At 41.6% G+C, this 26,193-nt stretch overlaps 2 protein-coding genes across 20 annotated transcripts in view; one reads left to right on the plus strand and one right to left on the minus strand.

Moving 5' to 3' along the window:
• Window positions 1-2,589, plus strand: part of Trpv3 (transient receptor potential cation channel, subfamily V, member 3) — a 31,604-nt gene extending 29,015 nt beyond the window's left edge. For 4 of the 7 annotated variants that reach the window (XM_039086602.2, XM_017597463.2, XM_039086604.2 and 1 more), the window contains one exon: window positions 83-2,589. In XM_039086602.2, coding sequence (XP_038942530.1) covers window positions 83-180 — 98 coding nt within the window. In that variant the 3' untranslated portion in view covers window positions 181-2,589. The remainder of the gene's footprint in view (window positions 1-82) is intronic. The other 3 variants (XM_008767860.4, XM_039086601.1, NM_001025757.2) reach the window with 2 other exon arrangements.
• The window catches only part of Aspa (aspartoacylase), a 53,587-nt gene that overhangs the window by 20,865 nt on the left and 6,529 nt on the right, over window positions 1-26,193 (minus strand). For 3 of the 13 annotated variants that reach the window (XM_039086915.2, XM_039086916.2, NM_024399.2), the window contains 5 exons: window positions 23,401-23,596; window positions 22,211-22,304; window positions 15,832-15,939; window positions 11,106-11,215; window positions 7,527-8,184 (listed from right to left, as the gene is read on the minus strand). In XM_039086915.2, the coding sequence (XP_038942843.1) occupies window positions 7,987-8,184; window positions 11,106-11,215; window positions 15,832-15,939; window positions 22,211-22,304; window positions 23,401-23,596 (706 nt within the window). In that variant the 3' untranslated portion in view covers window positions 7,527-7,986. Of the gene's footprint in view, window positions 1-78; window positions 7,122-7,526; window positions 8,185-11,105; window positions 11,216-13,475; window positions 15,630-15,831; window positions 15,940-22,210; window positions 22,305-23,400; window positions 23,597-26,193 lie in introns of those variants that run through there. The other 10 variants (XM_063269919.1, XM_063269918.1, XM_063269917.1 and 7 more) reach the window with 7 other exon arrangements.

The following is a 26,193-nucleotide window of genomic DNA, read 5'->3' on the forward strand; positions in this document are numbered from 1 at the left end:
AGAAAAGAAAAAAGAATGTGCCAACATGCAGGGACAGGACACAGAAGGATGTACTTCTAAATCTCAACTCTGTTTTCCACAGCAGATTCAAACAAAATTCAAGATTCTTCCAGGAGCAATAGCAAAACCACCCTCTATGCATTTGATGAATTAGATGAATTTCCAGAAACATCAGTGTAGACGCATGGCTGAAGGCTGATGTGAACACTGTGGTCTGATGCTGCAGGCCAAGCCCCGGCGCTGAAGTGCTATGCAGAGTGCTAGACTAGAAGCAAAACACTCCTCACAGTGGCTGGTGGCTGCTGAAGGGCAGCAGTCACGATCTGAAAGGAAGGCTCCTTGGGTTTTGTGACTCCAGAGGTCAGTAGAAATCCATGGCCAGCAGTTCTGAGTCTGGAAGTCTCCTGATGCCCCAGGTGAGGTACCTGCAGGTTGGCTTGGCTCCAAGACGCATGTGCTGGGGAAGACGGAGCTGGGGTCGGAGGAGTGGGGAGAGCAGTCTTCTCTCTACTATGTTCTGTTGTTAGGGCCAGCTCTTCCTTTGCCTCCACGACTGTGATTTGTGGGGGATCCTGTCCTAGCATGTCTAGAAGATCTGAGCTAAGTTGATCTACCTGGGGAATAAGGGAATGAGCTATGGGGAATACCCTTATTGAGTCTCCATCGAGCAGGAAGCTGGACTCCATCCTTGGACTGAAACCCAAGGCTAAACCTATCTCCAACAGAGAGATGTTTTAACAGTGTAACTGACACAAAATTTTTATTTTTAGTTCAGAAAAGCCATTTCACTTTTGAATGAAAATTACTTCAGATGAAGTAGGCAACTTTAAAAGCTAAGAAATAGATTTTGGGCTTTTGGACTGAATGTAAGTATTATATACTAGGCCTCAGGATGGTCAGGGTCAGGACAATAAAATTTTCCTCATGCACACAAAGCCTGAGGGAGACAGGCTGTGATCTAGGGAAAAGGTTTGGTGTCCATCTTCTTTCAGTCCCATCCAGTGCTGGCCTCACTTTATCTGAGATGAAAATAGCAGCTGATCTGCTGAGAGGGTTTTAAAACTGAGAGATGACTAGCACGCGCCAGTGTTTCGTATGTTTTTGTTAACTGTGAATACTGAAACTGTAGTAGAAGGCTTCTGAGGAAAGGATATCTGTCAAACTTAGGGCTGACTTCTTATCCTCAGCCTAAGTTTTTTTTTTTTCTCCTTGAAATTTCAGAGTCAGTTTGGGGTGTAGAGGTAGAGATTGGAGAATTTCTCCAGTGGCTAGAACTGAAATGTTCCTCCCAACCCCAGCCTGCACTCTTCTGTTATTTAGTGATAGGATTCATGTGGAAAGGTTTGAGATGGAATCATAGATGATTATGAAGATTTTTTTTTAATGTTAAAGAGGGTGGACATAAGTTGGGACTTTAGTAAACTTGGCAATTGGTGAGCTAATCAGTCTAGAGACCAGACAAAGCAGTTCACTCTGGCAGGTTTCTCCATTCTAGAAGGTTCCAAGTACCAGCTTAGCTGGACAGGTGAAAAGTTGGTCATTTCATCCTGAATGGCCAGGTCAGGGGAGATGGTGGATGGTACAGCATGGACGGCTGCCCAGTCTGCAGCAGCCACTACCTGCTCAACCTTCTAGAGTCTACATTGCTCAAAGATCACACTCAAGTAGGGGAAGATGACAAAGCATGTGTTTTTGGAAAAGCAAGAACCTGAGGGGGACATCATGGGAAGGATGGGCAGAAATAGTCAGAAAACTGGATTGAGATTTTGGTTCAGTTCAGTAGACAGCTGCTTCGGGAGTTTTAAGTATTCAAGAAATGGGGTGAGCACTTGTTGGGGAAGAAGCTGAAGAAAGCAGTTAGGTGAATCTTAAGGTTCCTAGACATTCTACAAGCCAGTATTCCATAGCTGGAGTCTCCTTGAGTTACCTGAACAGAAGGTCCTGTTTAAAGGGCAACCACTGGTTCTAGGGAGCTGGCGTTCCAGCTTCGTGCTGCCTTGGAAGTCAGGAGATAAAGCCACATAGCTTTGCATTTCCCACTTGAATGGAAGGCGTGTCACGTTGGGCAGATAGAAATAACCAGCTTCTCACATGTTGTGGAGATCTGCTTTTGGTGGATCTGGGTGGAGTTTGTTGGCAAACTAATTTCTAAACTTGCTATTCATCTAAATGTGGGACCCTCTCCCCCAATGAAGGCTTCAAGCCCAGAATGTCAAGCTAAGAAAGTTCATCAAAGCAAGGAAAAGGCATCTCAACAAATGGTGTCCTATTCAAAAGGACCAAATCCCTCATTATATATGTGGAGACTCAGGCTCTGGAATGAACATGACTTGTTCTAAGTCATGTCAGAGTAGGAGATGCTAGGATGTTCTGATTTCTGAGCCACAGGGATCCTTTTGCAGCTTTTATCATTGAGTCTTTTTGTAGTTGCCACATTGAGGGGCTAGTTCTCTCTCTTCTCTCTCTCCTCCCCGACCCCCTCTCTCTGTCTCTCTCTCGTGTCTTGGAAGTTAGCATTGTTCGTACAACCCAATAACAAGTCTAAAGGTCAAATGTGCCTAAAGCCACACAATAACAACAAAAATAGCACACACACACACACACACACACACACACACACACACACACACACACACACACACACACACACCACTGACTCTGTGGGCCTAACAGGACATCTTAAAACTCCATGCTTTACATTCCAGTAGTTTAGGGGGAAGAGGTTTTCTGGGGATGGGACTGAGCATGCTCAGGCAGTAGCTGCAAACCCTGTTTTAGATAAACATTTCCCCAGGAAGAGTTCTGTATTCTAGACATGATGTCACATGTCTGTCTGGGATAACACCGGTGCTTACTTCCTTCCTGGTGTGGGGGGAAGGAGTGAAAGTTGTACTGTGAAGCCATTGAGCTCTTAGGCATCTGCCAAGAGAGTGCAGTATTATTGAGGTTCCTTTCCTTCCTTTTGCTCTGGGTGAGCCACAGGGAGACAGGCTCTCACCAGAGTCTGTAAGTCATATTTGACTTCTGCATTGATTTACGTGTTATTTTATATTTACTGTGATTTTGGTTCCAAACACAGAGTTATTGTCTTATTCTCATGGGATGTACCTGATCCTTGTATAACTTAATTTATAGACTTGTTTTTAGTGTTGTTTGTGTGAAACTACATGCTCAAGAAATCATAAAGAGTAAGACTACTTTGGTCTCATTGAAGAAATACTGTTTTGATTTCTAATAAATATTTATTTTGTCATGTTATGACCATGTTTCTGTCTTTGCATTGTATGAATATGAAAACCAATTAGAAATCCTAGAGTGTTTCGTAACAGGAATGGGTAAAAGGAAGATTGATGTTGGATCTGAAGCATTTCTCCTGGATCCTGATGGGGTGGTGGGCGAGCATGCTGTGTGTGTCAATGTGCATGCACACCTGATTCCTATTTTAGTTGCCTATTTGGCAGCTTTGTTTTATTTTTAAAAAGATTTATCTTGGGCTGGAGAGATGGCTCAGGGGTTAAGAGCACTGACTGCTCTTCCAGGGAACCTGGGTTCAATTCCCAGCAACCACATGGTGGCTCACACCTGTCTGTAACTCCAGTTCCAGAGGATCTGTCACAGATATACATGCAGACAAAACATCAGTGCACATAAAATAAAAATAAATCATTAGAAAATTTTAAAATTCATCAGTTGTCTGGTTCTATTTTCCAGTAGCCATCTCAAAACTATCACTATGACTCTTTGTTACTTCCCTCTCCATGTCTGAGGCTGGTTTAGTCTCCAAGCTGGCAGTGAAGATGGAAACCATCAAATAGGGACACTTTCAAGTTTTGATCATCAAACGTATGATTTTCCTTGTATCCACACCCACGCAGTAGTATTACTACTCCCTTGGGAATTATTTTTTTTAAAAATTCCTGGGAAATTGCCCTTTTAAAAAAAGATTTATTTTATGTATATGAGTATATTGTCATTGTCTTCAGACACACCAGAAGAGGGCATTGGATCCCATTACAGATGGTTTTGAGTCACCAAGTGGTTGCTGGGAATTGAATTCAGGACCTCTAGAAGGGGAGTCAGTGCTCTTAACTGCTGAGCCATCTCTCCAGCCCTGCTTGTGAATTCTTAGGCTATTTCATGATGGTGAAAGTTAATTTTTCTACTTAATAGATTTACTTAGTAAAAAGGAATGTTTGCATTGAACTAAATTAGCCTATCAATAGATACAGTGGCTCTAGTAATTTTTTTCCAGTTTGTAACATAGCAATCTCCCATAGACTCCATTTCTATTATCTTCCTGGGCCAAATTCAGGCAGTGTCAGTCTTCTGTTTTGGTTTGATAAGATGTAACATTTTGGTCAGTGCCCTTTACTTTGTGAATATGGGAATGGAGCATGTTCATGTTATACGTGGGGAAACCTACTAAGCCTGTGTGGCAGCCCTGATTGGAATCTTCTACAGGAGTTCCTTTTTGTGCTAAGGGTTGTAAAATCCACCGCCAGCCCCAGAAGTGCTAAGAACTGTGAAACACCACAGGAGTGCTGAGCACTGTGACACCCTGAATGTGAGTTCACCTCTCACTGACTTGGTACATGTTAAGGAATCACCATCTGGTTAAAAACTCTATCAGCTTTCTGTGCCATCTCAAGGCGGAAGATGTAAAGTGATGTAGTGTTCTCTGCAGGTCGTGACAAGCCTGCTGAAGACAAGCTAGGTGGGAATGTAGCAATATCAAAAAGCTTTGGGAGTCCCCTCAGAAGCCGCTTTCCCTCAGGCTATTTGTTGAGGGGATATACAAAGGCCTTTCAGACATGCCCTGGTCCTGCAACCATGGCTTGCTTGTGACATGCGCCTCCCATCACCATGGCCTTTATCATTGTAGCCTCCAGAGTTTCTCTCTCTGCCTCTGCGCACTTGCTCCTCTTTCTGGCACAGGGGCTGTCCATGGCTCCCTATGTCTGTCCAAGGGATTTCAACAGCCCATTCCTCCTCGGGGAAGCCTTCCAGATAGGCTGGCACTCACCAGACAGACTTTTCTTCTTCTATCACATTTCAATTACAAAAGTTAAAATGTACATTTTTAAATTGCAATGGTTTCAGTTTACAGATTTGATTGTTTCTATCAAGTCTAATTTTTCTTGATTCAATCTTTTTTTTTTTTTTTTGGTTCTTTTTTTCGGAGCTGGGGACCGAACCCAGGGCCTTGCGCTTGCTAGGCACGCGCTCTACCACTGAGCTAAATCCCCAACACTGATTCAATCTTTATAGTCTTCAGAATTTCTACTTATATGTGATTCGTCTATGGTCACGATATACTGAGTCGGTGCTGTTTAATTAAATGTGAATTTTAAAATTATTACATGTATTTATTTAGTGTGTGTGTGTGTGTGTGTGTGTGTGTGTGTGTGTGTGCGCGCGCGTAAGCCACAGCACTTATGTGGAGGTCAGAGGACAATGTTCAGAAGTGGGTTCTTTCCTCCCACCTTGTGGATGCCAGGGATCAAACTCTGATTGTCAGTCATGGCTACAAGCACCTTTACCTTCTTAACAGCCTGTACATTTTTTGGGGTGCAGGGCAGGGTACAGGTATTTTGGCTATGTGTATGTCTGTGTACCATGTGTGCCTGATGCCCTCAGAGGTCAGAAAAGGGTATCAGATAACCTGGAGGTGGAATTACAGATCATTGTGTGCACTGTGTGGGTGCTGGAAACTGAACCCAGGTTCTCTAATGGAATAACCAATCCTCTTAACTATAGAGCCACCTCTCCAGCTCCATGTAATATCATTTTAATCTATACATACCGCTGTGTGGTTTTATCGCTTTTGGCTACCTTTATTTTGACTGAACCTGTAACAATCTATATACCCATCCAGGCCCCTCGTTTTATAAAGGAGGGTGATCACACACAGTAATGCTGACTGGAGGCACCACTGTTAGGATTAAGCTGCTAATGAATGCAAGCTTAGCTCAGTGCCTGGTGCCCAATACTCATGTCATCCATCAAGGTTAACACAAAAGGCCCTTCATGGTCTGCCCCTCCTCCCCCACAACCTCCACACTCATCTTTTCTTTTCTCTCTGTCCCAATGTCCTTCGATGTTTACTCCCATATGCTTTCACTCAAGCTTATTTTCGCTCTCCTGAGAGTTCCCCTCCCAGACTGGTCTTGCTCTATCCTTTGGCTCTTTCCAAATGCAACTCAGCTTTCATTGTGTGTACAAAGCATTTTAATCTGCATCTCACCAGTCGCCCCTTTGTCTTCCCACCCCCTCATCCCACCTTGACGACATTGTCTTTGTTGGTATCTACATTCCAGAATGTGCCAAGAAAGAGTGGTAGAATAAATGTGTTCTCAGAGGAAGTGGATACCAAAAATAAGAAAAAAACAGAACAATAAGTGAGAGGTAGGCAACACTTGTAGAAGCTGATTTACATGTCACATGTTAGCTATGACATTCAGCAGGAAGAATATATTTCAATTACTCATTTTGGCAAGGCACAAAATAGATGTATATGGGGTGAGATTGGCTTAGTGGGATTATGTCTGGATGAATAATGTGTGTGTGTGTGCCCGTACATGTGAGTGTGCATGTATATGTGTGTACACTGGACACTCAATGAATCACTGACATTTATTAGTACTTCTATCTACATCTGTATCTATGTATCTATTCCAGTTAATGCATTATTATGATTATTTTTGTGTGTACGAGCTCATATCTGTGTGGACATTTGTGGAGATAAGAGGCCCATGCTAAGTATCATCAATTACTCTCCACTAAGTTTTGATAGAGTCTCTGAGTCTTGAGCTAGCCGATTTGGCTATATGGCTAGCTAGCAGGCCCCCACAAGCTGCTTGTCTTCATCTCCCCTGCATTGGCATTGTAGCTGCACTTCATTGTGCCTGGTATCTTACCTGGGTGCCAGGGACTGAGTTAGGTTCCTGTACTTGTATGATGAGCACTTCACCAACTAAGCCACTGTCCAGCATCAATGTTAGTATTTTTGACAGATACACCGAATCCATAAATGTGGGTTCTTTGGGGTCCAAATTATGGGATAAAAATGCTGTTTACATGACTGCTGTGGCTTTAGAGAGGAGGGAAGGGGTATGAGCATCCTGTGGGGACAGGAAGGGTAGAGAAACAGGATATTTTAAGGAGGTGCATGAGAGGGTAAGAATTTTGTCATTTTAGTCATGGAAGAACGCCTTAAAAACATGTATTTGTTTGTGATCCAGAGTCACCATTTTGGGCCACATTTCCACTAGTGCTGACTGCCAAAGACCAGGCTAGCACACCTTGTTGATTATGATTTAGGGTGATGGTGTTCTTTTAGAAGGACAGTTGGGAGTGCAAACCGTGTATTTCTTTCACACTTTTCATCTAAAGAACAATGACTAGCTTCTTGAAGGGAGTGTTTCCTGATGTATTCATGTAGCACCTTTACACCCAGTACCCATTTCCTTTCACAGCTTATGCAGAAGGATATGAACTGCCTATAGATATCACAGTCACCACTAGCGTTTAAGGAATGGACATTTAATAATACACTGTTATTAACTCACATATCAGCACTTAAAAACAGCAAGTCTGTACTATTAGTTTTGAATAGTACTTATGCATTCCTTGAAAACACATATTCAGTCTGTCTCACTGTATGCTAAATTGCATGTAGCATGTATTTCAATGTTATGTTCTAAATGTGAAAGTTAACAATGTTAAACTACCAGAATGTAATGTATAAAGAATAATACAGAAACCAGAAGCACACTTGCCTGTCTACTGTACATAGCTCATCCAAACATATATGAAAGACATTCATGAATTTATTCTTTCCTTTCAGAACCTGGCCTGGATGCTTACTGCTTGAGGCATGGGGCCAGGTGCTGAGGAAAAGAACTAGAATGAGGCACTCTGGTCTTGGAGCGTTTACAGACTTCTAGAGGTCTGTAAGATCCCATAACTGTGAGCTTGCAGAGATGTTTAGTGCAAAGTGGAGCGGATGCTTTTTGCGTTGAGTGTTAGTTTTGTTGTCTTTGCAAATGCTTCTTTTTTTTCATAATATGCAGCTTCATTCACAAACACTGGGTACACGGTACAGTCTCCACCCAGTGGAATAACTTTTCCATCAAGAGACACAAACACAGGATCTCCAGGGTGCAATGGTTTCCAGTCTTGATCCTCTCAGGAGACATCAAAATAGATGAATTATGTTTGGGTTTTTCTCCTATTTTTTTTTTTTTTTTTTTTTGGTTTTTTTTTTCAGAGCTGGGGACCGAACCCAGGGCCTTGCGCTTCCTAGGTAAGCGCTCTACCACTGAGCTAAATCCCCAGCCCCTCTCCTATTTTTAATTTATTCTGTCAGGCTGTAGATAACTAACATTGTCCATTAAAAAAAGACATTCTTTATTAAAGAGAGACATAGAAGGAATGCATTGAGAAGTATGTGAGTCTCCTAATGTCAATGCTTCTGATCACAGAAGCCCTAGGACATCTCTAGCTTTGTTGTGCTTGCCAAGCATCTGAGAGTTGGCTAAGATGGTTCTCTAGGCCTAGGCAGAGCCTGGGCCTCTGCATTCCTAACCTTTCCCAGAAGCATCGGCATCACCTGAGAGTATGTTAGAAAAGTAGAATTTCACTCCCTGTTGAGACCCATTGAATACCAATCTTCATGTGAATAAATTGCCTGGAATTGAGAAGAGCTGCCTGCAGTACCTTTTTCCCACTCTATCCGTACTTCAGAATCACCTGGGAGGGTAACATGCTCTTGAACCAGTGAGAGTTGCTGGCCTTGTCTCAGAAACAAAGCTAGAATCTTCCATCTCAGGGAAAACAGCCTTAGTAGCTATTCAAAAGTATTTACTGAGATAATAAACCTATCAATCTTTCTTGTAGAAAACTCTGTGTGTGTGTGTGTGTGTGTGTGTGTGTGTGTGTGTGTGTGTGTGTGTAGGTGATTGAGAACTGACTTCACAGTAATATATATGCTAGCTCTATCACTGAGCTAGTCTCCAAGCCTTCATTTTTTTATCTTTTACTTTGAGACAAGGTCTCACTTGCTCAGGATGGTCCTGATCTTACCTTGTGGCTAAGGAAGGCCTTTTAAATTGTGCTTCTCTTGCCTCAGTTTTCCCTCATAGCTGGGATTACAGGCTTGTGCCATCAGACCTGGCTGGAGACATTTCTTATGGTCTAGCAACTCCAGTGATCTTTCCTGACTTTTGGGACCTGACACTGCTCTAGTTGGTTACTGTCCTCAGCCAGTCTTCTCAGCCTCCCTAGGATCACTTCTGTATTTTGAAGGATGTTACTGATGAGAATACACCTGAACAGTCTTATGTTTGAGGCTGGTGTGGCATTGTCAGCTGGCCTTTGTTTCCTGGGCTTACATCACAGGGATTTCTTCCTCTCTACCACACTCTGTCTTTTAAAACCATTGCTCATTGGCTACCTTTGGTTTCTATTCAGCTTCCGTGAAGCTATAGGCAGGATATGCTCTATTGGTCTGAATTTGTGGGCAGGATATTTTATGAGGTTTCCTGATGAGTAGTAGAGTCATTAAGTAGGGATCTGAATTGGATCAGTGGTTTTCAACCACGAATACTCAAGCCAATAATGTAAGATTATCTGAGATTTTTGGGCACTCTTTTCTGAAGGAAAATGGAGGGGGAGTGAATCTTGGGGAGAAGGGGGGAAGCTGGGAGCAGTAGAGGAGTAGAAACTGTGGTCTGGAGGTATTTTATGAGCAAGAACTCTATTTTCAATGAAAAAAGAAAGCTCAGTCATGTGTCCTCGTGGTTGAGAAGCCTTGCTTGGCTAGCCTTCTCGGTCTCTTTCACCTCTAGGCTCAGGTTCTACACTGGGAGTGGGTGTTCTAGTGTTGGGACCTTACTTCTTCCCTGCCTTTCCTTTGACTTCTAATTCCCCTGAGAGCTCCTTCACTTTGATTAATCTATTGATTAATCTACTGATTAAACCAGGTGAAGGGTGGCACTGGGATTCCAAGGAGAGTCATGGGACAGTGGGAGGAATGTTCCAGAAAAACAAGTTCAGGGAAGTGTCAACTATGTGGCCAGCTATAAAGATCATTAGTAGGAGATCTGTCACACATAGCTGTGCATCTATGGGACATTTCTGATTTTCCTGTTCCTTTCATGTCACTCCTTCCTTCTCCTCTCCCATCTCCTCTCTTTTGGAGATAAGGTTTCCCATTATAGCCTAGGAGGTTGGCCTCAAATCTGTAATCTTGCTGCATTAGCTTCCCAAGTGTTATGATTATCAGCCTCTACCCTAATGCCATGCCCAGTGTCTATTCTAATTTAAGAATATAAGTGCTTAAAAATCAAAAGTTAGATTGAGGTGTGGTTGCATACTACTATAATCCACCTTTGTGAGGTTGAGATAGGAGGATTGGGATTTTGAGCCAGCCTGGGCTACAGTGACCCTATCTCAAAAAACAGCAAAACAAAACAAAATTAGAAGCCCCTGTATGTAATTTTCCTCACCCCCGCACATGGGTAGGAATTTTCTCTCCTAGAAGTCTTGTTTGGATGCTTCTCTCTCCTCATTATGAGGTTACAATATCTGGCCAGTACTATCTAGATAGTACACTGGACTTCAGTGTTTCCAGACTATCAGTCACATGAGACTCACAGATGTACCCCTAGAGCCAACACACGCCACATGTGTTGAGTACTGAGATAAGGTATGTCTCCCTCCCTGCCACAGTTTGGGATGAATATTATCCTTCACAGTATAGGTGTTAGAAGCTTGGCTCCTAGAGAGGTGCTATTGAGAAAAGATGTGGGTCTTTAGGAAATGGTTCCTTGTGAGAAACCTTTAGGTCACTGAGGAATTTGGAGGGAGCTGTGGTCCTGTCCTGCAGTCACTCTTGGACTGGAACCTACAGAATGGTGAGTAGAATAATGCTTTTCTTTTAATACTTGTTTGTATTTGGTATTTCATTATAGTAATGGAAAGTGGACTGATATGATTCTTTAAATACTAACAAGCTAATATGTACAAAATGCTGTATGAACAGTCAAGTTGTACCCCACAGTAGAATACTATTATTTACAGTACTTCAAAGAAACAAATGTTACCTGCAGATTAGGATGGATAACAGCAGCCACGTCTCCACTTTCGTTCCTTGGATAATCAACTTTCTCCATTATTTTATAGACATCAATAGCACAGGGGGGAAATTCTTTACCTATGGAAAGAAGTGATATGTGTTAATCACAGCTAAAAAAGAAATGTTCTAGAAAAAGGAAGCTGACACTTTAAGGAAGATCAACAAAAAGTGAAGAGTGCTACAAACCAGTTATGGAGGCTCATAAACACCAAGAGGTCAAACACTGGTTAGTCCTATCAGTACACTTTCCACAAATCTGTGATAGACAGAGGCAGAAACAGAAGATTCACCTATCATTGTTCGCTAGGACCATGAGTCAGGGCCACTGGGCTCTCTTCTCCTGATTGGCCTTCTGCAGGCTGGAGTTTATTACCGGTCAAATGAAAGCCCGAATGAACATAGCTCTTCCTTCTGATATCCTGAGACTGGGTGTCTTCAAAGATGGTCAGTGAGCTGGCTGCCTCCAGCATAGTTGGTTATTTGTCTTAATCAAGGACACTGCACATATGACAACTCCTGAGGAGGGAGCTCTTTGGATGCAGGGAATCTGCCCAACAATGGAGTTCAGAAGATGATGTAAAATTGAACAACCCAGTGCTGAGAAGTATTAGCAAGACTCACTCACAGAGAGAGGATGCAATCTCTAAGCAAACATTGTGTCCGATAGCGGGGGCGGGGGGTTCATCTAGAGTATACTGTGGTTGGAGCCTAGAGGGTAGTCTTTCCTTGAGAGGAATTGATATGGAGAGATCTGTTGTTACTTCTAGCTGGTTTTTCCTGTGTAACAACTGATCTAGAACTTAGCAACTTAAAGGATCTACCTCTACACTGAGCTTGTGATTCTGTGGGTTGGTGGGCAGCTTTTCTGGTTTAGACTGATTCTGGCTGATTTCTGACTGTCTGGCTGACACATGCAAGGCGAGCTAGCAGGTCCTCTGGCTGCTTGGTGATCTGGGATAGCCCCACACTCATGTCTGGAATTTCATAGGCTGCAGCTTGAACTGTGTGACTTTTATCTGGGGACCTTGAGATTTCCATCCTGTAACCTTTCCTTATCTAGGAGGTCAGTACAGACTGAGTCATATAATGGCCACAAGGGGTTTCCAAGAGTAGTAAGGATGCACGCTCAGAGTGCTAGTCTTTTTCAAGCTTCTGGGCTATAAAAACAAATTATGAGGCCAAGTCAGACTAAAGGAGAGGGAAGCTGTGTGGATAATTTAGGGGTAAAGAGGGGTGTTCTAGAGCTACTACTCCACATTCACATTAAAGGAAACACAGACTATGATTTGTAAACCATGTGCGGTGGTTTCAATAAATATAGTCCCAATAGGTTCATATATATGATTGCCTGGTAATTAGAGAGTGGCACTTCTTGACAGGATTGAGAGGTGTGGCCTTGTTGGAAGAAGTATGTAGTTTGAGGTGTGCTTTGGGGTTTCAAAAGCTCAAGCCAGGCCCAGCACCTCTCTCTTCTTGCTGCCTGTCCAGATGTAGAACTCTCGGCTACCTCTGTAGCATCATGTCTGTTGCATGTTACCATGCTTCCCACCACAATGATAATGGACTAAACCTCTGAATGTAAGTCAGCCCCAATTAAATGCTTTCTTTTATAAGAGTTGCCTTGGTTAGGCATCTCTTCACAGCAATATAATACTAAGGTACCATGTCTTCTATCAGGTTTGTGGCTTTCTACCTGGATGTATAATTTCTTAATATACTGTGGTTTCTCACTTGGTATCTGAGGTCCTGTTGTGCAAATGTCCTGATCTTCCTAACACCAGCTCCACAAGACAGTTCAGACCTGTCCTTAGACAAGGGTGCTGAGAACTGATTTTCAGTTTTTATAACTTTCTGAAGGTCAAAGTCTACCAAGTACAGAAGCTCTTTTGACTACAGGAGGTGCACATCTGAGGCTGAGGGACAGTACCTGCCTAGGCCTTTAGCTGCATATTAGTTACATCGTCAGAACTACACACTCCTCAATGCAGCCTAATGGAATTATTTGCACAGGACATCTTTGAGATTTTAAAAGTTGTTTTTTTTAATTTTAAAGTAATTGTTATACTTCTTAGTACAGCTTATCGAGTGAGTGAGCAGATGTACAGAAGATACATAGTATATAAACATATCTTTCTTGCTGACTATAACTAAAAGTTAGCCTGACTTAGCCTTCTTCCCAGCAGTTACTGTTACAACTTAGTGTGCTTGTTCTAGAGCTTTTCCTACATATATGAACACTCTCTCTCTCTCTCTCTCTCTCTCTCTCTCTCTCTCTCTCTGTCTGTCTCTCTCTCTCTCTCTCTCTCTGTCTCTCTCTGTCTCTCTCTGTCTCTCTCTGTCTCTCTGTCTCTCTCTGGCAAGTGATAATAAATTCATTGTAAGGCGGGGTTACACTGTGTAGCCCAGGTTGGTCTTGAACTCATTTACTTCCTACTTCCTTGCTTTCAATTACAGACATGCGCTATCACACTCAGTTTACTGTTACTGTTTTTAAAGTCTGTTTATTGTATGGTTTGGTCTGCATGTGTGTGCACCTGTGTGTGTTGCATGTGTGTGTGACTGTGTGCACCCATATGCATACATGTGAAAGTCACAGCAGGATGTCGAGTGCTGTCCTTTTGTCACTTCCTATCTTACTGCTTTGAGGCAGCTTCTCTCAGAAAGCAGGAAGCTTGGTGTTTTGGCTAGGCTGGCCGGTGGCCAATGATATCTCAGGATTCTCTGGTTTCTGTCCCACAATGCTGGGGTTACAGGCATGTTCAATCATGCTTGGTGTTTTATGTGGTGCTAAAGATTCAAGCTTAGGTCCTTATGCCTGCAGATCAAGTAAGTGGTGGTGCCCAGTGAGCCGTTTTACTTGTTAAAAAATTACAGCTTGCTTTTTAAAAATTAACATTTTTGAAATTTAGTTTAATTTTAAATTTTAGTTTAATTCTTCACAGCTGTTGAACATTTGGGTCACTTCCATTGTTTTCTTGTTGGAGACAAAGCTGTACTAGCCAGCCCTTATGTAACACGTTGGATGTGCATGTGGTTGTGCTTCTTTATGGCAGGGAGTTGCTGGGTCATGCGGTGTGAATATTTTAAGAAGGATTTACTGAGGATGTGGAGAGCTCAGTGGGTAAGAGTGCTTGCTAGGCAAGCATGAGGACTCACTTGAATCTTAGCACCCAAGAAAAAAGTCAGATGTGGCCATGTGTGCCTGAAACCACTGAAAGGAAGGAACCAGAAAGATTGCCCAGTCTGTGACTGCCAGCCTAGCTAGTTCAGTGAGAGAGCCTGTCCTAAAGGAATAAGGCAGAGAATATGAGAGCAGGATTTAAAGTCCTCACATGGCTTGGTACACACACACTAGCACATGGTCATACATCATAGACATATTTCTCCCATAAAATAGATAAGTAAAATTTAAAAAGAATGTAGAACAGAATATAAGAAATATAAAAATAAAAAATATGAAATTATCCCCTAAAGGGCCCTTACCAAATAACATGTTCAGCAGAAAGTAATGGGCATATTTTCTTTTTCTATAACTTAGCCAAAATTTGATATCACAACTATAATCAGAGTATTTTCTTAATCTAATGAATGAAAAGTTTGTCACTTGAATTTGCACTCCCTGGATTCCCCATGATCCCGAATATCTTGTTTATTGGACACTTGAACTTTTTTCTAGTCTTTTCTATATTCTTAGCTAGCAAATGTTAGCCATACACAATGACGGCTTTTATTTTCAAGTGCGTATGTGATATAACTTGATCATATTGATCCTCCACTATTCTCTATTGTCTCTTCCCACTCCCTGTTCATCCTTTTCTGTGTCTCAAGCAGCTCTTTCTACGTTTGAGTCTTTCTTCTAATGCACTAAATTTCCTTAGGGTTGATTATAGGAGCATGGTGAGGGATAATTTACAGAAGCAAGGACAATTTATAAGTTGCTACACCACTGGAAAAAATGTCTCTCTCTTCCCAGTATCCATTAGCCTTCTAGATCCTCACAGCAGGGTGGGCCTCATCTGTCTTTGCTGTGTAAAATAGAAATTAATGGAAAAGGAAACGACTTTATTTGAAATGAGACAAGGTCCATCTCTCGCCTCTTTTTTTTTTTTTTTTTTTTTTTTTTTTAAAGATTTTATTTTATTTATATTAGTCACTGTCTTCGGAAACACCAGAAGAGGGCATCAGATTCCATTACAGATGGTTATGAACCACCATGTGGTTGCTGGGAATTGAACTCAGGACCTCTGGAAGAGCAGTCGGGTGCTCTTAACTGCTGAGCCATCTCTCCAGCCCCATATTTGGGAGATTTATTTGACAGACGCCCTTCTTGAATGTGTTTATTTGTCACTGCCTGAGGAGCTGCTGAAGTGAAAAGGCAATCTTCAAAATGCATCTAGAAACTGACTGTGCTGCGCCTTTGTAATGCCAACCTTCAGGAAACTGAGGCAGGAGCGCTGAGAGTTCAAGTCCACCTGGGCTATGTAGTGAGAGCCTGGAGGGAGAAAGTGAGAGAGATGTGGGGGATGGAAGGGAGGGCAGACGAGACAGAGATAGAAAGAGCTAGCTAAGATCATAAACATGACAAATATGACCTAGATGCTATTACTATTTCAATTTTCATTGGTTGAGTTTTGCACAGACAACCCCCCACCCCTGTATTTAAGCACAGGAGACAGCTGCAGCCCACCACCCACCTTCATTGAAACGCTGTATAAAATCAAGAGCGTGCTTGAGCATTCTTCTCATTTGGTCTAAAATATCAGCTCTCAGAACACCGTGAGGCTGAGGACCAACTTCTATACCTATGTACAGAAGGAGACACAATCAAAAGCAGAATATGTTGAGAAAATTAAGCATTAAAAATATAAAGGTCTAGATTCCAGTGTAGTATGACTGTTTAATATCATGGAAAATAACAGAGACAATGTCAGTGTAAATAAAGAAGAACATTGAAAACTATAGAGCTGTGCTCAACTAAGAACTACCTTTTTCTTTTATATTTCTTCAGTATTGTGATAACATGAAAAATTGATTATCCAGTAAAAGATGAAGTCTAAGTAAGGCTGACAAGAAATAGATTGCCACAAAGAGAAACTGTCATAGACTTAAGTCACCTTAGTAGGAAGGAGGAGTCTGTCTGTGTAGTCAGAAGTCTAGTTAGCCAAGCTTTGGGTTTAGTTCACATGGCATTTCGGCAACATTCTTGCCTTTATTAAAACAGTATAACTATATCTTACTGATAAGATGGTGCAATTTCTTCATTTTCTATGACATTATATTCATTTATTCTATCCCACTAAGTCCATGTATCAGTTTTTCCAGTGGTTGCTTAGGCATCCATCCTCACCCTATAAAATACCCCTTGTGTAAACCACCTATCTAGCCCCTTTCTCCTGTCCAACTTCCCACAAACTCATCCCTTCAACCACTACCTTCTCCATTCTTTAAACTATTTGCAAACTGTAACATTGCATAACCTCCTTCCATTCCATCCAACTCATAAATGCCTTTATTCTCATCTTATTTTTACCCATTTCTACTATTTCCCAATCTAGTAAAACTTACTGTATATAATTTATGAATTATCAAGCTTCATTGTGTCCACATCGACCCTTTAAAAGTGTGAGTGGAAATGAAGAATAGATGATTTCATATTATGGAAGATAAATGACATATAGAAAAGACCTGGAGAACACCACACACTGCTAGCCCCCCTGCCGACCCTAACATAGCCAGATGACCCTGAACACCACATGGCTGCGCGTTACAAAAGCTGTTATGGAATGCTGTTGTGCATCATTAAGTGTCCTTCCAAGATTAGAATCACCTGACAATGGTGTCCCTTTGGCAGTCTTCCTATTCAACCAAATACATCTTGTTGTTAGTGACTAAGGAGCTGAAGGGGATGGTGACGCCGTAGGAAGAACAACAGTATCAACCAACCAGGCCCTCAGAGCTCCCAGGCACTAAACTACCAACCAAAGAGCATACATGGGCCAGTCTATGGCTCCCACTACGAATGTGGTAGGACTGCCTTATTTGACATCAGTGGTGGTGCTTGGTCCTGGGGAGGCTTGATGCCCCAGAGAAGGGGTATGCTACAGGGGTGAGGTGGGAGTGGGTGGGTGGGTGAGCACCCTCTTAGAGGCAAAGGGGAGGGGTATAGGTGTGGAGTTTGTGAAAGGGAGACTGGAAAAGGGGATCAGGAAGGGGGGACAGCATTTGAAATGTAAACAGAATGTGTTTAGACTCTTGGACTACATGTTTTAAAATCATCTTCATGTAAAAAATTATGCTTAGTTTTCTTTCTTTTCTTTTCTTTTCTTTTCTTTTCTTTTTTTTTTCGGAGCTGGGGACTGAACCCAGGGCCTTGTGCTTGCTAGGCAAGCGCTCTACCACTGAGCCAAATCCCCAACCCTCTTTCTTTTCTTTTTTAATGAGGGAGGGCCCAGCCCACTGTGGTCCTGAGTTCTATAGCAGGCTGAACAGTCATGATGAGCAAGTCTGTAAGCAGCACTCCTCCATGGCTTCTGCATCAGCTCCTGCTTACAGGTTGTTGTCCTGTTTGAGTTCCTGCCTTGACCTCCTTCAGTGATGGATGTCACCTAGAAATGTGAGGTGTAATAAACTCTTTCCTCCCAAGTTGCTGTTGGATACTGTGATTCATCACAGCAATGATAGCCCTGACTAAGATAGGTGTCCAGCAACTTTCCTAAGTAGTTTTGCTTGTTGTGTTTTATTGAGACAAGATCTTACTATGTGGCCCCTGCTGGCCTGGAACTTGTTATGTGGGTCAGGCTAGCCTTGTACTTCCAGGGATCCTACTGCCTCTGATTGCTTCCTTCCTTCCTTCCTTCCTTCCTTCCTTCCTTCCTTCCTTCCTTCCTTCCATGAATTACTTGATTTATTTACATCCCAAATGTTGCCCCCCACCCATCTTTGAAGAGTTTTCCCCCATCTCCCCTCCCCTTCACCTCTGAGAGGGTCGGTCTGTCCCCCCCCCCCCCCCCCCCCCCCGCGTGGGGCAGCGTGTCTCTACAGGATTAGGTGCATCTTTTCCCATTGAGGTCAACCTAGATCCCTGGGAGCTCCCAGGGACTGAGCCACCTGCCTCCCCTTTCAAAGTGATGGGACACGGCAGGGGTTGGGGGTGGGGTGGTGGTGGCAGCCCTGGTGGGGGTCTTCTTTCTTATTGGTTCTTCTTGAGGCAACAGAGGGGAAAGAGGGTCGCTGGAGGGTAAGACTTTGTCTTATGAGATATTTAGAGTTGCTGTATAATAATAAAAAAATTTACTTCTCTAAGTCTAAGTTACTGAAGCTGGCCTGCCTTCTGTGTTCCTCTGAGGACAGAAACTGCAGTCTCTGGCATTTAGCACCCCTTCCTGGAACAGCAAAGGATTAAGTAAACAGCCTTTGCTCTATCTCAGCAGGAACTGCTCGGCTCTAACTTTCTGCCGGCTAGTCAGAAGTCGCCGGAAGAAAAAGGGACACAGAAAAGTGATTATAGCATTTATTACTAAGTTGTAAAAGGTTTCCTATGAAACTATTTAGTGGGAAAAGTGGAAAGATCCTAAGTGGGGAAAGGGAAAAATTCTTCTCTAAGTGGGAAAAGGCAAAAAATTCTGGAAAGGGAAAGAATTCTTCCAGTAGGGGAAAAGGAAAAAAATTCTATTAAGGGAAAAAGTTCTTCTCTCTTCTCTTTGTCCTCAGTACTTATACATCTTTCAGAATATATGATCACATGTTAAAAGTTTATCCCAAGTTCACACAAAAAAAATCAAGTCATAAATTGAAATAGAAGTTTACAGTGGAGAATGTTTTCATGCATATCCATCAGGAGTAATTATCTGACTAAACATCCATCACCTGTCTCAGCTCCACAGGTTCACAGAAGGTTTAAAACCATAACTAAGTTATAAGTGAAGTTTTATATAGATAAACCCAGTCAACATTTTATCTTTTGTCCTAGCACCTATAATATTGTTAGTTCCCTTTTTATGACCTTTGGTTAACTGTTTTACAGCTTCTTGGAGTGTGCTCTGAGTAGGAGAGAGTCTGCTTACTCTCTAGAATCAATTAACTGGTGACACATGGGAGACTGGCAGAGTTCTTATTGCAGTTTTGAGTATCTGAAAAGGACCTAATAACAGTCCCACTATAAGAGCTTAATAATCACTGATATAATTTTAGTTATTCTTATAAGATCATCATTAAGACATAAGAAGTCATTTGTCTATATAGCATCACTACAAGACAGTACTTCTTCATAGATCTGCAGAGATCTGCTCCAAAGGAGTGTGCTATTACTTAATGATTGTTATATATGGTTAATAATAACAGGAAAAGCATATTAATAGCAGGATTCTTTCCTAAAATAAATTCCCCATGGCCTTTGCCTTATAGGGGCGGGCCTGTTGCAGATTATATAATAATCTGAAGCAGGACATCTCAGGGAGATCACCTGCTAGTTATTAGCTTGTCCTGTTATGGCTTCTGACAGATGGATTTACAGGTATGAGTCAGCATGCTTGGCTTGCTGTTTTTTCCCCCCAATAATTTATTTATTCACTTTATATCCTGATTGCAGCTCCTTATATACACAAACAGACCTTTCTTTACATGTGTGGTATCATAGGTCTTGGTAAGGGATTTTCCTATGCATAAATAATTTGTACAACTATGCAAAATATGTTTCTGTATATGTCTGTGTATTGTAGAAGTTGTCCATCCACCTGGAATTCATCTTTTTTTAATTCTAACAGAATCAGAATTTTGGTTGGGTATCCACAGTTCAAGGTAAATGTACTTTGTTTTTAGCCCAAGAGTTTAAGTGTTGAATAGCTTAAGTCACTTGTAATCCCAGCACTTTAGTGACTGATGGGCACAAAATACAGGAGGTGCAGGGGAAACCTGAGACTCTCTTTATTTAATGAACTATTGTTATATGATGTTTAGAACTACAGTATCTTGTGACCACAGTAAGGACACATTCAAGACTGTAGAACAACAACAACAACAACAACAACAACAACAACAACAACAACAACAGATAATGGTACCTCATGATGTTGACTGTTCTAATTTATATTATTTCTAACTCACTACTTAAAGAATCAGAATTATTTTTTAAATTTTCATTTGGTTATGTTATTTGATAACTGTCCCTCTCCCCCAAATTCCACTTGGTTAAATCTCTGAGAGCTAACAAAATAGGATGCTGTAATAAACTTTTAATTATAAAGTTCATGTTGCCTGCAGGCCAAAGTATTCTACATAGCCTTTGAGGGAGAAGAAACAGATCTTGTGGTGCCAACCCCAGAACCACTGCAGAGGTACAAGTGCCATGCTGCAGAAGCAACTCATGTGTAAAACCAGTTTCCATGGTGGAGCTACATGGAAATCAAGGGCTGCAGAGTGCTAGGGTAGACACTTCATGCAGAAGAATCAGTTATTGAAGTTTGTTCTCCTAATTTGAGACTGGTTTTCAAACTAAAAATTACTTTGATATCAGCTCTCTTATCACTGCTGAACAGTCAAATCCATGGGATAATACCATGACACATTCAGGATGGGAAGGAAGACACAATGGCTGAAAACTCGCTGAGTCTGAAATGAGACGATGCCTAGAATCTAAGGAGGTTGTATCTCGTTACTTGCAGTGTTGGGGGGGGGGTATAGTCTGAATGAATATGCTTGCATTCGATCATGAGGCTGGCGGCAGTAATGCACAAACCACTTTTTGGGATTAAGTTTACCTGGAATGATTCTGTTAGGCTTGAGGCAACTTGGTATTAACATGGCCCTATACTGTCAGTACCAGTTAAAATAAATTTGTAAGAGGGAATAGCCTTTGTGACTGTAAAATGTTTTTTTTTTCCTGGTCTTCAATTTTTTTATTCATTATGTAGTAAAATAAACTCTAAATAAAGTATCAAAATCAGGAGAACACACTAGCATTTCTTAGTTATAGTTCCCCAGTAAAAATGTTTTAAAGTTTAGCTCTATTCAAGGACCAACATATCAGCAGACACTTATTCTAACTCAGAAAAAAGCACTGACCATAATACCACAGACTGAGATGGATCTGTCGGACTTCAGAAGCCTTATGCTTTTACTCAGTGTAAGAGGAAAGCATGCTGTTGGTCCTGTTATTATTATTTGTGCAGTGCTGAAGGCTGACTGACAGCCCTCATGCATGTGTGCAAGTACCTTTCTACTGAGCTACACCCAAAGCCTTAGACTGTACCATTTAGGCTCTGTTAACTTTTATTTTTGCCTGTCTATCTGTCTGTCTGTCTGTCTGTCTGTCTGTTAGTTGGTCTATTTACTTTGAAGTATTAGAATACTAGGCAAGAACTCTGTCACTGAGCTATATCCTCAGGCCAACACTTTGGTTTGTTTAAACTATGTAAGGATATTGAATATCTAGCCAGTATTATGTACGTTTTGGATATAGTTCTCTAATTATAATAAAATTAATTACTTTAACCATGTAACAAAAACCACTATTTGAATAGTCAGAGCGCTTCTTAAATTGTTTTTTGCTTATATTATAGATTCAAGTTGCAGCACAGTTTTATTACAGCACACTTTGTAGATAACTAGTTATACTAATAGATCTCCCAGGAAACAGAGTGGCGTCACCCCTACGTTGGCAGTTTGCCACTCTGGAGTTCTGGTTCCATCTTCTTATTGGACACTGAGCTGGTGGAGATTGTGTGTCAGGACCTAGCACAGTATTGTTCTGTAACAGACATACAAATACCTATGGGATTTTTGCAGTAACAATGGGGTTGTGTCTGAGGGGCATCCATAGGTTTTACGCCACATGAGTTTTGGGACTGAGGAGAACATCAGACTATTTCACAGCCTGAGTGTTAGCAAAGGAGATTAATAAATATAGAGATCTGCTCAGAGAAACTCAGGAAATTAAGTACAGCTAGGGTTTGCCTACAGTAGTGAATCTGCTTATCTGAGAGCAGTAAGATTAGTAGTGTGTGAGGTAGCAGACATGTTCTTTATGTTTCATTAGACTGTATTTTCTCTACTGTGCCAGCAGGAAGTACGACTTACCAACAGGATACTTGGCAATGGAACGAGTGGTTGCATATTTGAGGGAAGGATGCTCGATGAGGTAAACAGAGCAGGGTAATGGAGCCATGCAGGTCTGAACAAAATTGAAAACATCTTTCTTAGTATGCAAAGGATGTTTTGTTTTCTTGGCTGATACAGCCAATAATCCCTTCAATACGTTTTACTTCAGAGTCAAAATTGGCCAGACAGCCTTATGAAATGTTCTCCAAAGCCCAATGTTATATACGAATGAATTACATATAAAATCAAATTGTATTAGCTTTCTGGGAAAGATGTCCACAAAACAATACTCCAGGATGCAAACCAAAAATAGGAAACACATATTTCTTCTGAACACATTTGGCTGCTTTTGCTTTCACCTTTGTTTACACTTAACTGTTTAGTAGACTATTGGTCTTAATTCTAAAATTCTGTTACCACATTTGGTCTACATCTCTACAGATATTGGCTAATTCCCCCCCACAACTTCTGCTTAGTTCTGTGAGAATTTGAGCCAGGTCTCTAGGTTTATCTCATTTTAAATTTAAGACAGAGTATCACTCTGTAGTTCTAGCTGGACTTGAACTTAACTATATTATCTCTGTTCCTGAGGTATTAGCTTATATCCCCCACCTTGGTCTCTTTCTATTATTTTCGGCCCTGAGGACACAGTGGACCACACTTTTGGAACCTCTGCTGAAGTGCCTGGACCTGACACTGTTTCTCTGCCAGGGTTGAAGTCTTGATACATTCATACAACATGAAGAGGTATGCCTGTGCACAGAAACCAAATAGGCCAAGTGCAGGAAACCAAGTCTCTTTATCCTAGGACTTTAGTCAGCACTGAGTAGTCGCTACATGCTCTTCCTCAGGCTCTGTGATTGAGATGCTTTAACTGTACTGTTTAACATTTTGGTATTAATTTTACATAGTTTTAACAAATACTGCATGTTTGGTGGCCATCTGAATAGAATTCAAGTATTCACAGATGTTTTATTATTTTGCTCATTGTGTTTACTATTTTACCTTCTCTCTATCATCACTACCTCTGTATCTTTGTACAGTACTTCATCCAGCCTCCCACTATGATATGGAATACAATCCATTTCCCTTTTTCCTGCCTTCCTGACATCTTTCAGTGACTTAAAAGCAAGGATCCTAATATATTAATACAATAACATTGGGATTACCTTAATATAGTGAAACATCTGGATTAAAAAGTCATTCCTGGAATCCTCAAGAATAAGAGTGCAACCCATGTTAGAAGTAGTGTTATGAAGGTCAAAAACGACATCGTAGGCATCATCACTATTTTTTGGACCAAATAAGTGATTTATTTCTTGAGCCCTTCTCACTTCATACGGCAAATCTTCAGACATCTCTTTGCTGTTTTAGTAGAAAGAAAAAGATTAACAATATCTATGGTTATGATAACCTAAAGCACACAACAGAAACAGTACACAAAGAACTGTAAACCTTATGTATCAAAAATCAGAGAAGGAGGCCAGACAGTGGTGGCAGCACATGCCTTTAATCCCAGCACCAGGGAGGTAGAGGCAGGTGAGTCTCTGAAGTAGTTCTTCTGGTAGATTTTTGAGCATAGTCCAGTCTACACAGAGAGGGAGAATTCTAGAACAGCCAGAGTTACACACAGAGAAACACTCTCTTGAAAAAACAAAACAAAACAAAACAAATCAACAAGGGACATGAAAATTTATCTGAAACCTCTACAAATGAAAAAAACCTCTGCACTTTTTCTCCAGCTGATTCCATATATCTGGTGCTGCACTGGCATACTTATAAAATGTTAGGTTTACTTATGTGCCTGGTCTCAGGTAGGGCTTCGCAAAAAAATTTACCCTGTGACTTCAACCTTGAGTAAGATATATGTTTTAATTTTATAAGCACTTCCTTGTAGTCATGTGTACTGCTTACTTATTATGGGGCAAGATCACCAACCCCAGCCCTATGGTTCTAGTGAAAAGAGGGTGTCACACGCTGGTGCTCATGTGTTTATTGGATATTTTACACTGAAGACTGGGAATGACTAGTGGATCAGGGGCACAGTTTATAAATGACAAACCACAAACTTACACAAACATACTTATATACATTTTTCTGGAACAAGTGTTAATAAATGATCACAATACAATACTCTCAAATGGGCTAGCTTTGAATTTATTCTGCAGTCAAGGATGGAGGACTGCCTCCTGCCTCAGCCTCACAAGTAGCTAGAATTACAGGCTGGGGGCTGTCTGAAGAAAATCTTATAGATACAAGAACTTACAAAGGTTTTTTTTATTATTTAGTCATGTTTTTTATTATTTCACCTGTTTCTTCTCCTTTCGTCTGCCTGTCCCCCGGCATGGTCTGTGTAGAGTACTGCCTGTCCCCCCTGTGTGGTCTGTGTACAGTACTGCCTGTGCCCCTGCATGGTCTGTGTAGAGTACTGCCTGTCCCCCTGTGTGGTTTGTGTACAGTACTGCCTGTCCCCCTGCATGGTCTGTGTAGAGTACTGCCTGTCCCCCCTGTGTGGTCTGTGTACAGTACTGCCTGTGCCCCTGCATGGTCTGTGTAGAGTACTGCCTGTCCCCCTGTGTGGTTTGTGTACAGTACTGCCTGTCCCCCTGCGTGGTCTGTGTAGAGTACTGCCTGTCCCCCTGTGTAGTCTGTGTACAGTACTGCCTGTCCCCCTGTGTGGTCTGTGTCCAGTACTGCCTGTCCCCCCTGCATGGTCTGTGTATAGTACTGCCTGTCCTCCCTGTGTGGTCTGTGTACAGTACTGCCTGTCCCCCATGTAGTCTGTGTACAGCACCCCATCCAGCTTCTCAGTGTGGCTAGGAATAGAACCTCTAGGTTGTTCTATAAATGATAATGGTTTAAATTTATACTTCTTTACTGAGTCTCTCAATCATATTTTAAAACATAAGTCCATATATTTCTATTACCTAGCTATTTTTAATAGTTTGTACCAGAGTCTTTACTGCCTGGAAATCATATCTGCAATCAAGAATGCATATCAGTCATTTTGTGACTATGAAGCAAAAAAAAAAAAAAAAAAAAAAAAACCACACCATAAGAAAAAAAAAATGTGAGGATGTGAAGTGAAGTACATGGGGGAGAGAGACAAGCCCAAGGCACTGGTGACATCAGGGAGCTACCATATTGGCTTTGGGCCACCTATGTCTGGACATACTATTTGTGAATGTGAACAGGAGACATTTGTTTAGATTACCATTCTTGAGTTTCTATTTGCAACCAAATACAGTTCTTAATGCGATAGAGAACACACACACACAGACACACACACACACACACACACACACACACACACACACACACACACACGCACGCACGCACGCACGCACACACACGAATTTAAAAAGTGAACTCCTGATTAGTCCATATTAGCTCATGACATTACTCCAGAACCTATTTATTTCCATTTGGGTAAAAGGCATCATTGTCCACTCAGATGCTCAGAGTTAATGTTTTAAGTTTTGGAAGAAGGCAGTGGGCACTCAATTCTCAAGCTTGGGGTCCAGTTACCACTGGAAGAGTCCCACAAGAGCAGACTGCAAGAGCAGATAGGGACAGATGTTGTGAGGCACTAGCAGCCACACTGCTACAGCAGTTGGACTACTGTAGTAGGCTGCTGAGACCCATTCTGGGCAGCAGAGTTAAAGAGATTTCTATGCAGGGTCATTCTTGTGGCCCCCACATGAAGAACCCACAGGAGCAAGCCTGGGTTAAAGTGGATGCATGTAGACTCTGTGAGAGGCTTGTTATATGTCCACAGAGGAAGGCTGGCTTTGTGGGGTTTATGTCTTTACAGTACTAGAGAGAACACCCTGTCAGACCTTTCCACATTAGGCAAGTAATCTCCCATCTGAGACACATCCTTAGTCCACTTTTAAATAAATTATTTATTTTAAGGCAGAATCTTATAAACTGCCTGAGCTGGCCTTAACCTGCCTTGGTTT

Source organism: Rattus norvegicus, chromosome 10 (assembly GCF_036323735.1).
Source record: "Rattus norvegicus strain BN/NHsdMcwi chromosome 10, GRCr8, whole genome shotgun sequence".
Classification (NCBI taxonomy): Eukaryota; Metazoa; Chordata; class Mammalia; order Rodentia; family Muridae; genus Rattus; species Rattus norvegicus.